Source organism: Miniopterus schreibersii, assembly GCF_964146895.1.
Source record: "Miniopterus schreibersii genome assembly, chromosome: 6".
NCBI classification, from domain to species: Eukaryota; Metazoa; Chordata; class Mammalia; order Chiroptera; family Miniopteridae; genus Miniopterus; species Miniopterus schreibersii.
In genome coordinates, this window is record NC_138107.1 from 20172316 (window position 1) to 20187737 (window position 15422).

A 15422-nucleotide genomic window follows, 5' to 3' on the forward strand; every position below is an offset into this window, starting at 1 on the left:
CCCTCATGGACAACAGCCCCGGCTTCATGCCAAACAGCCTGCCTTTATCTTGGCGAGGGGGAGACTTGGAGACAAGCATTGGCCAGCCCGGCTACACATGCCTCTTTTCAGCCGGATCGCAGAAAGGTGGTAGGCAGGAGCTCCTGAGCCTAGCGGGCGGACTGTCTCAGCTGCCGCCCCACGCATTGTCCCAGCCCGGTGGCATCGCCGTGCGGGAGAGGGGGCTGTGTGAACTCGGGAGGGCCGGGGAGAAAGGCTCAGCATCTGATATGAATTTATCAGCGGCTGCTGGTTGGGGGGGGATAAAGCAAGCTGAAGGGCCTGTGAGTGTTTAATGCACCCCGCCGCAACCCGACAGTTTGCCCTAAAGAGCCTTTTACCAATATGAAAAGACAGGGTCAAAAGTAAGTTGACCCCTGACAGAATGTACAATTATTAGGGGAAGGCTGCGCGCGAGCAGCTGCTGGAACCCCACTGGCTCCGCATGGGGCTTCCAGGAGTCCGAGCAGGAGTAATCAACTCAAGAGTGTTTTCTCCCCCCTCTCCCCCCGCCCCCGCCCCCCAGCCTTGTCCCCTGTTCTGAGCAAGGCCTATTCTCTTTCTCCAGGAAGAAGCATGGCCCTCCCCAGCAGCTGCAATAATTGTGTTCCTATTTGAGGAAGACCTCCTCCTGGCCACCCCCTTACAAGTGGCCATTGTCGGTGGAGAGTCAGTGATTACACGCTCCGCCTGATGCTCTGGGGGACCCAGCTGCCTAAGTGCTGACACACGAGCGTGCGGAAGGCCAGGAAGGGGCTGGTGGAGGTGGAGGCAAGAGGTGGGGGCTGCCACGTCTGCGCGATGGGACCCTGACATACCAGACCTTTTGCATAAGTCAAGCCCAGAACAAATGAGGCTTTATCAGGCCCCAGCGATGAGGGGTCTCATCTCCTTTGAAGTGGAGCTGAGCATGGAGTCTAGCAGCTTTTCCTCCTTTGGATCAAGCAAACATCCTTCTTTTGATATGCTACATGCCCATTATCTCCGTCCCATTTAATGATTTTTGATTGAAGGGTGGCGGCTGGGATCCCGAGAAGATCTCAGAGAGGCTCCGTCCAGCCAAGCCCGCAAGAAAGGCCCTCCTTGTGCCCGGGCCTAAATTTGGAATTTCTTAACAGTGTGCACTTGTTCTTAGAGGCAGATAAGGGCTGAGCGTGAAATTCTTAATTAAGCAATAAATAGAGAGTGGGGTGTCAGCAGATGTAGCCAGTAGCCATGGCAACGGGAGTCACATGGGCAAGAGAGCTGAGACTAGATGTAGGCCTCGGGCCTGGGCCTGACTGACAGCTGAAGAATCCTACAAAGCTTGTAAACCAGATTAATTAGCTGACTAATTATTTCATAGCGTTAATGTAACTAAAAAATAAAAACAGTTCACCATGAACTGAAACATCCCTGGAAAACAACAGCGGGGAAAGAGGCAGTGGGAAGCTGGCTGGGGGAGGCAGAGCCACGAGCTGCCAGTGAATCAAATCATATAAACGGGAAAATGGGTTTGCTGGATTTGGGTCTGACTTTGAAAATAAGAAACAACGCTTGTTCTACAGTCATACCCGCTCCCAAGCATGTTACAGACGTTACAGACAAGAACCGCAGTTCATAATAGTTTATCCCATCAAATGTCACCCCTCCTGGGTCCTAGCACAACCACGGCACACAAGTACTTCACTCGTGGTCTGTTTTGTTCGTGGCTCCTTGGGCAGAATTCTCAGAGATTTCAGAAAGACAACCAGAACCAATCTCCTTAAAAGATCTTTTTAAATGAGCGAGGTTATTTCATTCTGTGGGTAGCAATTGCTTAAGTGGTATTAACTTTCAATCATGGGAGCAATATATCACCTGTCATGTTATCATGAATCTCAGTTATCTAACAAAATCTAGTCAAGGAAAATAAAATGAGACCCTTTCAAACAGGGGATGGTGAGTTCGAGGCTTGTGACATTGTTAATCTTCAGGGGAAATAAGAAAATTCTAGAGAAATAATCTACTGGGAAAATTCGTAGTAAAGTAACATAGCACACTGATCACACTTGAAGATGTTTGGGTGTTTTGTACCACAATTCCAAGAGACAAGTCAGTGTTCTTAACCTCACTGTATAGATGAAGCTACTGAGGCATGGAGCATTTATAATTCCATGCCCCAGGTAAAATAGCCAGCCAGCCACTGATTAAAACCTTAAGCCCTGAGCTCTGGCCATGAGCTTCCCAAAGAACCTGCATTCCATAAAGATGTTTGCTGAACAAAGACAAAACTTGCCTCAGTAGAGACAGAAATGCAAGGGTCAAAGATATTATAAGTGCAGGATTTTTCTTCCTTGTCACTGAGGATCAGCAAAAAGCCTTCTCCCATGACCCTTCCTAGCACCACCGCCCCCACACTTTCTGGTCAATGATCAATGATTATCTGGCAGGCAGCACACTCTAGTGGAGGGATCCATAGCCAGGAGCTAGAATGCCTGGGTTCTGATTTTCCCCATTCTCAGCCGGGTCTAATATTAGTCAGGTATCTTAAATCACACACATGAAGTAGCCAAATGAAGGAAATGAAAATAATTGTGATTTTTTTTTTAAAGTTTCTCTCCTGGGGGATGTGGTAAGGTCAAAAGCAAACAATACAAAAAATGATCCACTTAGAAGTGGTCAAGAAATGAGTGGAACACAGCCAGTTGTCAGGGAGGCAGCACTCTGAGTGAAAGTCAGCCAAGGGAAGGAGCTGGACCCGCTCCACCGCCCTGAAAGTCCGACCGGAAACTCAGGGGGCCTGAAGCAGGTCAAGCAGTTTCCCTACAATGAAATGAAACTCGTACACACAACTTTCCCCATGTTTTTTCATTCCAGAAATATATCCACATCAACTGTGAGATCTTGACTTAGACTTTCTTCTTAGATTATGTATATTTTATGTAAAATAGCCCAGTCACAGACCTATAAACTCACATGATCCAAAAAAAAACAACACACGCACACAAAAAACAATTTAGTGAAACCAAACTAAATTGGAACAGGTACCAGCTATGACTACCTCACTGCCATTTAGGCATGATAGCATCATTAGCCCTCCCAAAGATGCTGTAAATTTTATACAAAGGAGATCCAAACTCATAACCAAATCCACACAACCCAACGCAGCCACATGGGACACCAGCAAGGAGAGGCAGCAACAGCCTCCGTTCCCCCGAGTCCTCATGTCCTCACTGTGCCAGCCCAGAAATGGGAACAGAAGTGTCTCTAACCTCCTACCTACCTCATATGCTCAGAAAATAAAAGAGGCACAAATGACCCTGAAAGCCACTGCTTGGAACACTGGGAATCTTCTTCAAGCAACAAGGGTCTCCAAGTCCGTTAAACATTCAACCAGCCCTCTGTGACTCCCCGCTCCTCTTCCAACTCATATTAATCAAGGTGGAAATTTAATTATAACTAATGAAAATGTTTTATACTAAAATATTCATCCACATCATATATATGCAATATGTGCATGCAGAGGTGCAACTACATATAAATATATATACTTACAGAGATGCGTATTTATACCATATAAGTGTATATGTAGGGTAATAGCCTAACTTGCTATTAATTCAATAAGTAATACTATCAAAGGGGAAGAAAATATGTAACTGCATGATTTTATTTTATTTTTTTATTTAAGCCCCAAATGTTTCTTCATCACTTTGGCTTATGTGAGCATTCAAATTATTTTGCAGTTCATGAACAGAATCTGGCCAATGGACGTGCTTCCGAAGAGCACAGTAAGTAATAGAATGAGAACAATTTGAAACTAAATTTTGCTCCAGAATATATATCAAGTGAATAGTCATAGTTACAGTTGATGGCAACGATTTGCTCTTGTTAATGGTATTCAACTCTAGTGGTAAACCAGTCACAGGCTCTCTGTCCCTCCTGAGTTTCTATAGTTTTAGGTTACATTTATGGATGTTTTAGATCAGAAATAACATTTGAATGGTGCAATTTGGTGCACGTAAAATATACAACAATCCATTTGGCAAAGATAAAAAATACCAGGGAAGTACCATACTCTCCTCTCTGGTGCTATTAAAATGTAATCGTTCCAGGGCTCAAGTGCAGCTCAGATTCAGTGGATATATAGCTAAGCACAAGTGAGAGGGACAATGACTCGGGACAATTGCCCAGCCCTCTACATCCTTAGGGACAAGTCTAGCTTGTGGCAGGAGCTGGGACTCGAGGTGCTATGAGTTCTCCTGGATGTGACCAATTTATAACAAAACTGTCACTCGAGAGACCCATTTGGACAGATTCTCCTTACAGACCACACTGAGCTGAGGTTGGTATAAGTGGGCATCACGGTGCTCAGTGACCAACACTGACACGGTATAGAAAAGAATATGAAGTCTAAAGAAATCTCCTGGGAAACACACACAATAAGGAGACAAGGAAATCCTTCAGCCATCTGTTGCTCTACAATCACAGAAGGGTTTCTGGTCCTACAAGATGAGGCTCCTGGGTCCTTCTGTTTTTTATAATCCTCGCCTGAGGATATGTTTATTGATTTTAGAGGTCAAGAAGGGGGGCGGGGGGGGGGAGAGAGAGAGAGAGAGAGAAACATCAATCCGTTGCCTCCTGTGTGTGCCTTAACTGGAGATTGAACCCGTAACCTTTTAAGTGCACAAGATGACACTCCAACCAACTGAGCCACCTAGCCAGGGCCTGGCTCCTTCATCTTGATGCTACATCCTGAGACAAGACAGAAACAGCCACCCCCAGTCCTCAGATCAGCCCTCTACACAGTCTCATCTTCTGGACCTTGGATTCCCTTCCTGACCTTGGATTTCCTTCTCACCTTTCAAATTACCTTCACTCTTCACTCTTCCTCTCTCTATATCTGTCACCTTGTCCCCTCTGCTGCTCCTAGCATCTGTGGCCATAACCAGCCACCTTGTCTTTCCTGTGCACTTGATCTTTCCACAAATACAGCAGTGTCTTAAAGTGAATTGAAAATATTATAACAATGTTTATTAAGCACTTGCTATGGATTAGGGACTCTGATAAAAAGTTTCCCATGTTATCTTTTATTCAACTTCCTGTCCTTTGAGCTAGGTCCTATTATTATCTCATTTTACAGGGGAGGAGGCTGAGCTTCAGAGAGAAAGAGCAGTGGCTCAGTGTCCAATAGCTGGTAAGTTTTGGAGCTGGGGTTTAAACTCAGGCAGTCTGGTCTCAAAGCCCACCCACTTAACCATAGCACACAGCTGTGCCCCTCAGTTCCTCATCGTTTCATAGCACAAATGTCTGAAATTCAGAAGTGAATGGTGGTTTCTGACTACGTGCCCTCAAAATGCTTATCCAATTATACTTACCCAGATAGGTGAGTTGCCGAAACTGGCTGTTGAAGAACCAGTCACAGCTTTGGTCTTTGCCAGGTGATGGAAGAGATGGCAGGGACCGCCCCAAGTGACTCCCGCATCTTATGAGGATGTCAGGGTAAGACCATGGGACTGTGTGTACCAGCCGGAGGTAATTCCCAGGAGCAAAGTTGCCAAATGTTGCTGAGTACTTGAAGTGAGAGAAAAGTGCAATAGAGCTCATTTAGTAAGGAAGGCTCCCCTCCAAAAAGAGCTACAAAGAACACTGAGTAGTTTAGAAACAGGATAGTTCACACCCTACTTTTCTTATGGGGAATGGGCTTATTTAAATCCACTCCATAATAAACTCATAACTAGAGCTACAAAATCATATAATGTGAGGACTGAAAGACTTAATAAGTTCCTTTTTGTTTAACGAACCAGGGCCCAGACAAGTGAATTGACTTGTCCCAGGTCAAACAGGTAGGTGAGACAGAGGCAGGTCTGGCATTCCTTTAACTTACGGAGGCAGCCAATGATAGGAATATCATCCATTTATAACGGTAATTGCTAACACCATCGGAGCATATGCTACATGCTCAAGTACGACTCACAGAAAGTCATTCAATCCTTGGAAAATCCCCTGTGATTGTTCCTATTACTGCCAATTTTACAGATGAGGAGAGTGAGGCAGGCAGAGGTTCAGAAAACTTGCCCCATATCACAAAATGGGAAAGTGCTGAGCCAGGAGAGAAACCAGAGTCACCAATCTGCTGCCTTCACCTATGAAAATTCCACGAAATGTTCTCATGGGAGTCTCCAGGGAATGAAAGAGCTCTGTTCTCAGAGAGCTGATGAGGGATAGAGAGAGATTCTGCTTTGAATTCCTCAGAACTATGGCACACCTAATGCAGCTTCTAGTTCCCTAAAGCTGCTCCCATGGTTTTTAGGAAAACTATGTAGGATGAGACAGGAAGAAAGAAATGTGTTCAAAGGAAGAAAAGAAGCTTGAGGGAATCCACCTCATTCCTGCTTTTTTCCCAGAAAATGCACCCACTTCCTACATCACTATTCCTGTCCTTACTCCCCCACTAACCATTTGGACTCCAACCCAACCCAAATGAAAGTCTAGACCTTCGTGTGCAAGTTAACCTTTGACCACAAGGTGGCAGTATGCAACATAAAAATGCTTTGTTAAGGCATTTTTCTCTGTCTACAAAGACTTATTTCTGGGTTAAGTTGGTTCTTAACCCATAACATAAGAATACAATTCTACAGAATGCTTAAAAGCTGTTTTTCATTATATTAATGGAGTTAAAAATTCAGGTAGAACCATTCTGCATTCAAGGTGAGATTTAAACAGATTATATAACATTTTCAAGTTTAAAAGAAAATCTCATATTCAGATTACATTCATCTGGCCAAAATGCTGCTGCAGTTTTCTTTATCAACACCAGAAGATGCTAATACCTGGAAACTATTATTTCACAAAAGGAAACATAATAAGCCCTTGGAAATGGAACACAGCATCAAATAAATTACCTGCAGAGATCTGTTGGTCCAAGGAGTCTCAAATTGCAACGAGTAGGTCTCTTGATCCAAGAGCAGAGCCATCCAGCCATAGGGGTTAGACAACGTGTCACGCACGTAATTGACGGTGGTTGTCTTATTTCTGCTGTCAGTCATGGTTAAATCATAGGGAACATCTGGAGCGTTAGTTCTAGTGTGAATTTAAAAAGGAAAGAATGGATTTTAAGTTATTTGTTCATTCTAAATCTAATGTACTCCTCTTCCATCAGTTACAACTCATCCTCTATTCTCTCCAGGTGTGTTGTAGGCCCCTTCTTGTCTGTGTGTCTGTGGAGGTTTCAGTATTCACTGCTCAGGTCAAAACAGCCCAGAGGGAAGCTGTCATTGGCTCAACTGTGCATATCACTGGTCTGGTGGGCCGGAGGTAGTAATGTTCAGAACGGATGCCTCTAAAATGCTGTCTTAATGAATTCACATATTCAGGACTATATACTATTATTTTAACAAAGAAATGGCCATGGCCAGAATTTTGCTGTAGACCAGGTTTATCCACAATAGAAAATATATTTATTATCTAGTTATTAGCTCTTCCTATTGGGAGTAATGACTGAGACCCAGGACCCGATGTGCCTAGACTCTCAGGAGGCCACCTCCCACTGCTCAGCAGGAATGGTTCCAGTAGCTTCCCCTAGAACGAAGAGGAAGCCTGGCTCTTGGCTTGTGGGCTTGCACAATGCCCAGTGCTCACACCACTACAGCACCTCAGTGTTGTTGGGTTTGCCTTTGTGCTTGTTAGCATAGGTTGTGACATCCTTAAGTTAGAGATGTTTTCCTCTTATTGGCACCCTGGTACAGGACCCTTCACACAACAGGCACTCAAATCCTGTTTGATATACGAAGAAAGAATGCATGGAAGAGCTCTCCCAAAATCTGGTGCCAATTTCCTAAAGGGTGTCTAGAAGAACTGTATTTTACCAAATAAAGAAACTGAAGCAGAGTATGGCTAAAATGTTATGTAAATGTCACAGGTAGCATTGCAGGTTATTCTACACAGCCCATCCCAGACAGTGATTTTTTAAGACTTCACTGGAACATAAATAGATTTAACCACATGTTAAGACCCTGAAAGAAAGTCAAAGTGGACAGAGAAAACAAAGGAAAAAAAACCCAAAAACAATCAATTCACATTATGACTGTCCTTCCCCCTTTGGTTTAGTTTTCATGAGAACATTTAACTGTGGCATTTTGCTGCAGGCAGATAATTAAATTCTCAAAGAGGAGGGAAATGAGATGAAGGATGTTGGGTTTTCAAAGTGAGGTGTGGCTTGAGCATATCCAAAGCCAATTTACAATCCAGCAGCATATTATAAAAGGAAACTGTTTTTAGTGTTAAATGCTCGGGGACTATGGTCAAATGGTGTAAACTGGAAATCTACATCTTGTATGCACTAGGTAGGTATATGAACTTGGGCAAATTACTGACCCTCTTCAAGCATTAATTTCTTTTTATTTTTTCAGTGGAGGCAACAGTAGTATGTATCTCATACAGCTACTGTGAAACTTAACAGAGATAATCTACGCAAAGTATTCATGAACCATTGCCAAGCCCAACATCTACCTTCGGCTCATTTAAGAACCTCAGATGAGCCAGGTTTGCCATCCTGTGCTACTTATTTTAATGTCTAGAGGTTTATTTGGTCATTAAAAAAAACACACTAGCCCAGCTGGCATGGCTCGGCAGTTGAGCATTGACCTAGGATCCAGGAGATCGAGGTTCGATTCCGGGTCAGGGCACAGGCCCAGGTTGTGGGCTTGATCCCCAGTAGGGGGCGTGCAGGAGGCAGCCGATCAAGAACTCTCAACACTGATGTTCCTATCTCTCTCTCCCTCTCCCTTCCTCTCTATGAAATCAATTAAAGAAAAAATTTTAAAACAAAACCAAAAAAACACACTAAACACCTTTGGTGGTACAGAGCCTTGATATGTGTGTCTTGGAAGGTTAAATGTGTTTGTTTCATCTGTTAGTTAACTAAAGGGATGAAAAATGATTGGAGCATTGGTAATAAAAGAACTATTCTTCCCCAGGGTTCCCTATGCAGCATTAAGTAAATATTTAGAAATTTGGGGGTAGGAGGATTTTTCCTCTCTTTGGGCTTGGGATCCTTAGCTTTTTTCACATGTATATCAGAATTTAAGTTGGAACTAAAGAGCAATCTTCAACCCATATTCTTAGGATCAGAAAGGACATAAAGGTCTGCTCAGACTTCTAATCCATTACAGGAACTTCCTCCATATTTTATCCTGTCTCTTCTCCCAGTCATGGGGTATTCACATCCTAAAATTCCTCCTCCACTTATGACATTTATTACTATGTTTTAATCTTTAAGCAAGCATTGGAAAGCTTAAACTTCTTTCTTGTATCTTCTACCTGTTTGTCCTCAATCATCATGGCTCTCACTTCCCCTGTTTGAAACCATGAGCCCCAGAGTCCCGGGAGATCATCCAGCACAATTTGGCCCAACTAATACATTTAATGAATGAAAATAGGCTACTGAGAAATACATGCAAAAAAATGTGATAAGAAGAGTTGAGTTTGGGCCAGAAAATACCAAAGGGGTAGATGAGTTGTAGGTGCCATGGTCAGAATATGAAGTGGGACTCCCCACAGTGCAGGAATGATTCTGAGTGTTTCAGGTTCTGAAACGGTATCCCTTCAGCTTTCACAGGGACATATGGGCTCTGGAAAATGAATCACAAGACCTAAATCCAGGAGAGACTAGTTGATAAATCAGAATTTTCATTGAATAATTCACAGTAAGAAATAAAACTGTCTTTCACATAGTGGGTACTCAATAAATATGTGTTGAATGAACAAAGAAGTGTTAAATCCACGAGAGCACTCCAGCTGGTCACTTAGTGATGTTTCTCCCCAACAGGGAAGTTTACCAAGAAAACCACATGAGTGTCAGGAGATTCCTTGTAAACTTATTAATCAAAGGAGATCCGCACTTTGATCCTAAGTTACTAGAGCTTGATATGCTCAACTTCCATATCAATAGGATATTTGCCAAGAGGACTTAAACGCTTATGTTTGGTGGTCAGAAAACCTCTCCTGGGCACCTATAAGCAATCCACACTAACAGTGAGCCCCAGTTTAGGAAAATGCTAAGGTTTCTTATGAACATAAATTTCTTATTTTTCCAGTCTAGTGCATTCAATTAAACCACTTTTACGAGTAGTTTTATAAACTATAGGCCGAAAGAAGAATTCTATTTCTTTATCTAGCTATCTGTTTACACGTAATTTCTTTAATCTACATTTTGTCACTCTTTTCTTAAGATATCATGCATAACATCTTGAAAATTATGAAAATATTACCTTGATATGTTATAATATAATCTATTGGGTAGATATTTCCAGAAATGCTTCTCAATCCCAGCAATGTTGCCTCAAGAATCCTCCTGGTCACTTTGACTAGACTTAATTATTTCTCAGTTTCCATCAGCCTCACATTTATAAATCAATTCTCAGGATGTCATTTCTCCTGATTCAGTTTCTATAAGTTGTAACTTCAATTATTGAAGGAGCCATTTTCCAGACCGTACTCCCCAGTTTCAGAAGGCCCTTGTACAACTGACCCCCTCTTCAAATACTGCAAAGCAACTAAATTCTAACATTAACTCAGTTCTACTTGTCTTTAAAACTCTTGCACCTTCCTTCTGGTGCCACTTCCATCCAGCATCTAGTAATCTGAGGCTAAGCCCTTGATCAACCAGAGACCCACCTAGCACATTGCAGTCCCAAAGCACCTTTCCGTCTTGCTTCTTTATGCATTGCCCTGATCCTATGGAGACGCCCCATCCATCTCCTCCAAGGTTTACTTGGGAAGCAATTTCACAAGTACGCACATACATCACCAGCTTTCTGTAATGCAATCCAGGTAGAGGAGGTAAAAGTTATCAAATATACCTTTATCACAGCCAGAAGTGGACAGAATCATATGATACATTCTAAAAAGCAGCCCAAAATGTAAAAGACCCATTATTGCTCAATAGGCAAGGTGCTTTGTGTTGACCATCACCGGGGGCCAAAAATTCAAATAGCTCCTATCCTTCTAGGACAAATGCCAGCAGTGACAGTGGTGGGCTCTTCTGAAAAGCACCAAAGGAGCATCAAGAGTTGAAGAACACCACAAAGAGAATTTACCAACCATAATTACTACGATTTTCGCTTGCCCTAAATAGCCACCAATCTCTCCGTGCCCTAAATAGCCACCAATCTCCCTCTCTTTACTGTTAATGAAGCAAAAGAGCACAGAAGAATTTCTAATTTGGAGGAGCCAAGGGAGTCTGCATGGGCCATTAGCAGCAGAGAGCTTCATTACTAGGGGAAAAAGTCTCTCCCTGAACTTCTCGTGGCTTTATGTGCAAGAAATCAGGAGGCAACTAGTCCATTTTAAATGTTAACCCTTACCTCTGCGTCAGCAAAAGCTCCTGTATACAACCAAAATGACAGAAGGACTACAAGCCTTTCCTTTTCTTTTCCTGTTCGATGGGGTTCCTTAATTTTTGTTCTTTTTTTTAAATAACCAAACTTGTTTTTAATTAAGCAATATTTTTCTTTAAAAATACAGCACTATCACTTGACAAAACTTCCAGCCTACAATACTAGTTGCATAAACAGTCATGCAATTTGGTGCCCATATACTGTGTGGAACTGTTGAATGTATACTGCCCACAAAGGATTTGTCAGGCAATCAACAATACCAATGAGAACAAATATTAACACCCTGGTTCGTGTTTACCATTAGCTTACTTTTCCTGAGGGTCCATATCCCTGCGTATTAAGACAAACATTGTGCTGAGCTCTAAACGCTCTCAACTCGGAACAATTGTGAAATAAACACTTTCTAATTACACATCTCCTAAGCCAGACACATCATAATAACCAGCCTCAAATGGTGCTGCTAGCATCTCCTGCATATTAGTGCTTGCCGCTGATGCTTTCATCTTTTACTTCACAAAGAACACAAAATTGAAATTTGGAGCACAGCCAACAAATTTTTGTGGCACAGTCTGGCTTGAGTACCCTTTAAAAATACACTAGACTCATAACAAGTCCTTGTCAGAAAACTATGATCCAACCTGCAGACCTGCCACCATCCAGAACCACTTTATATGTATCAATTAGCTTGTTTTATATATCCTTATTGATTGAGGCACATTTAAATATTTCTCCTTCTAAATAAGAAGCCTAGAAAGAGGAAAGAGGCCACAACATTCAGTCTTTCCCTTAAACTTTTAACACTCCTTAAATTGACATGAAAATACAGGACTAGTAGGCAGAGAGGTAAAAGCCATATGATTTCATAATCCTTGTGTTTCTGGCAGGCACACCCTAAGATCACCCCTCCACGACTTGTAGGTGTATATTTCTGTCTATTATTTTTCAGAGTTGGCAAAAGAAATAGTAATTTATTATAGAGAAGCCTGAGAATCCACCTATCACCTCCTCAGAGGTAGTGTCTACAGGTTTGGCAACACACTTAGGAAAACACTTCTTGCTTTTTCTCTCTTAATCCATGAAGAGAAGCAACAGATGTCTATCCTCCTACCTAACATGATCCTCCATATACGATCGCATCTCCTCTCTTGACCTGTTGACTCTCGCTCAAATGGCAGCCTCAGAACATGAGAAGACCACTACTGAAGCTACACAACCAGAAGGCAGACAGCTGCTTGTCAGGGATACTGAAAAGCGATTTTATACATCAGGTAGGGAGTTAGACTAAGAAGCTTGTCCTCCCATACACACACAAACACACACACACACTCACACTGCATACACATGCCTTGGGCTACGGTGGAGCTGGCAGGCACCAGCTCACAAGCTCATTGTCAGCACCTCTTTCCAGTGCCATGTTCAGTGATATAATTTGAGGATGTTCCTCAGTTTGAGGGTCCATTATGATTTTTAGATATTTTTTTCTATTTTGCTTTTTAACTCCTGCTGCCAAGAGAGGATAATGCATCTTGGAATTTTTCTGCCTCACATGGGTATTTGTTTGTTTGGTTTTGGGTCTGAGGACTGAAAGGATACCATTAGTGATGCTATACCTGTTTATCCCTAGGAAGGAGAGTTAGGCGACTATTAAATGAAAAGGTAGGCCAGAGTTTCCATCTGAACTCTTCTTTACTTTTGCATCACAGAGGCAGGGGGTGCCACATACTTTGAACACTGATTCATTAAGAGCAGTTGCGTAGATAAAAACTGAACGCAAGCACTACAGGAGAGGATATTAAGCAAGATCCAAGAATCAAGGTGATCAACAGGAACACTAACCTTTTCTTCCCTTTTCCAGGAGAAGTGTGAAGGAAGAAACAAAAAATATTGGGCAATAATGAATCAAAGACTGTGTCCTGAATGATTCCAGATTCTATGACCACCTGGGAGGTTTTGCTGGATTAGTACAACATCATGTAACTATTGGAAAGGATTCCTTATCTTTTAAGAATTGGATGAAGTTACAGTTGAGCAAACTTAATTCCCTTGACAGGCATTTGTTTCTCAGAAACATAATAATCTATAGTATTTTTTTTTCCAGTTAGTAGCATGTTTATATGTTGTTCTGTAAATCACCAAAGTAAAATAGAGGTGTCTTAAAGACAGCATGTATTGAGCACTTACTACATGCCAGGCAATTACTCTGTGAGATAAATACCATTATGCCCCTTTTACTGATATAAGAACTGAAGCAAAGAGAGGTACGGTTTGCCCTAGCCAGTTTGCTCAGTGGTTAGGGCATCGGCCTGCAGGCTGAAGGGTCTCAGGTTCAATTCTGGTCAAGGGCACATACCTTTGGTTTCAGCCCTGGTCGGGGCACATGCAAGAGGCAACCAATTGATGTGTCTTTCTCATTTCGATGTTTTTTTTTCTCTCTCTCTCCCTTCCACTCTTTCTGAAAATCAGTGGGGGGAAAAATATCCTTGGGTGAGGGTTAAAAAAATGAGGTGCTGTAACTTGTCCAAAGTAATACACTTAGTAAGTTAGAAGGGGGAGTTATGTCTACAAATGATTCTTAATTTCCTCTCTATTTTTCAGATTAAAAAATAATTTTAAATATATGCAAATGCCCTAACTTTATTTTATGAACATCCTATGTATCACTACTTCTAAGGTAAGAGAACAATTGCAAATGTAAGCAAACTGCTGATCCAACAGGGGTTGGGTAAGCGCAGAGTGGAGAATCAGCTGTTGAAATAAATCATGTTGTCAACTAATAATCCCAGGAAAGCAAAAGCTCAGAGATGTTATGAAAGGACATTCTTAAGTACTAGATGTTCCTAGGAATTTTAGAAATAAAGGCTGGGGATAGCATTTTAATACTGGGTCTTTTGAAGAAAAGTTGAGAACCATCACTCATCATAAACATGTCCTAAGAGAGAAATGAGCAGTAAGGGCCCTAGAGGAAGATTTTGGGGAGTCTATACTTTTTTTCTTTTATTCATTTATTCAATACTAATTTTATTGTGTCATTATGTTTCAGCGTGGTATTAGGCACTATAATACAAACACGCACACACACAAACCCACCCCTATTCTTGCCCTATGTACCATCTACAAGAAGAGATGAACAATTTTTAAAGCTATGTGGGAGCTATGAGTATTGGTTAGTGCAAGTATATTTAGTGCAAGTAATAACATATTTAACACAATGTATCCAAATATTATCATTTCAACATAATCAATGTAAACAAATTATTGAGATCTTTTACATTTGTTTTTCATACAAAGTCTTAGAAATAAAGCATAATTTATAATTGCACCACATCTCAATTGTGGATGAGCTGTACTTCAAGTGTTTAGTAGCCATATGTGGCTAGTAGCTATAATACTGGACAGTGCAGATCCTAGGGGCAGTTGGATAAATGGATTCAGAGCTCAATATAGCTGTGTTTACTGAAGGAAGAAAATCTGGAAGCATCAGAGAATGTTAACTAAAGTAGTGAAATAACCCAGGTCCCCTGGGAAGAGTATAACTTGAGAGAAAGGAAAGCTCCTCACAGAACCCTAAGCAACACTAACACTTAAGGGACAAGGAGAGGAGCTTACAAAGGAGGTCTGGAAGGAACACACAAAAATGTATTGGGAGTATCAGGCTTGTTGCAGGTAATTATCCCTACACAGAAGAAAACATTTATCTAAGTTTGAGGATAAACCCAAGCACTATGTCAGGTATCCCATCATTATGGGACCTCTGGAGAAAACGAGTCACTGATTTATTTTTCTGAAATGAAGTCCTGCCTCCATTGGTAGCGCTAACACTACCCCTACTTATCCAGAGGGGTGGACTTGGTAGATGAGACTGGTAAAAAGAGAAGCCGGGAAGAGAGCACTACCCAGAATGACTGTGACTCCTACAGAAAGCCTGTTTTAGGACTGGGGAGGGAGGGAGAAAACAACGTAACCAGCTCTCATGCAGGTCAAGCATGTTGTCATTGTGATTAAACATAAAACTAGACTCTGCCTTGT

At 41.9% G+C, this 15422-nt stretch overlaps 1 protein-coding gene across 1 annotated transcript in view; it reads right to left on the reverse strand.

Moving 5' to 3' along the window:
• PKHD1 (PKHD1 ciliary IPT domain containing fibrocystin/polyductin) overlaps positions 1–15422 on the reverse strand; it is a 386375-nt gene that overhangs the window by 184502 nt on the left and 186451 nt on the right. Inside the window, exons 49-50 of the mRNA XM_081141333.1 lie at positions 6903–7080; positions 5376–5571 (exon numbers count right to left, since the gene is read on the reverse strand). Of these exons, the coding sequence (XP_080997459.1) occupies positions 5376–5571; positions 6903–7080 (374 nt within the window). The remainder of the gene's footprint in view (positions 1–5375; positions 5572–6902; positions 7081–15422) is intronic.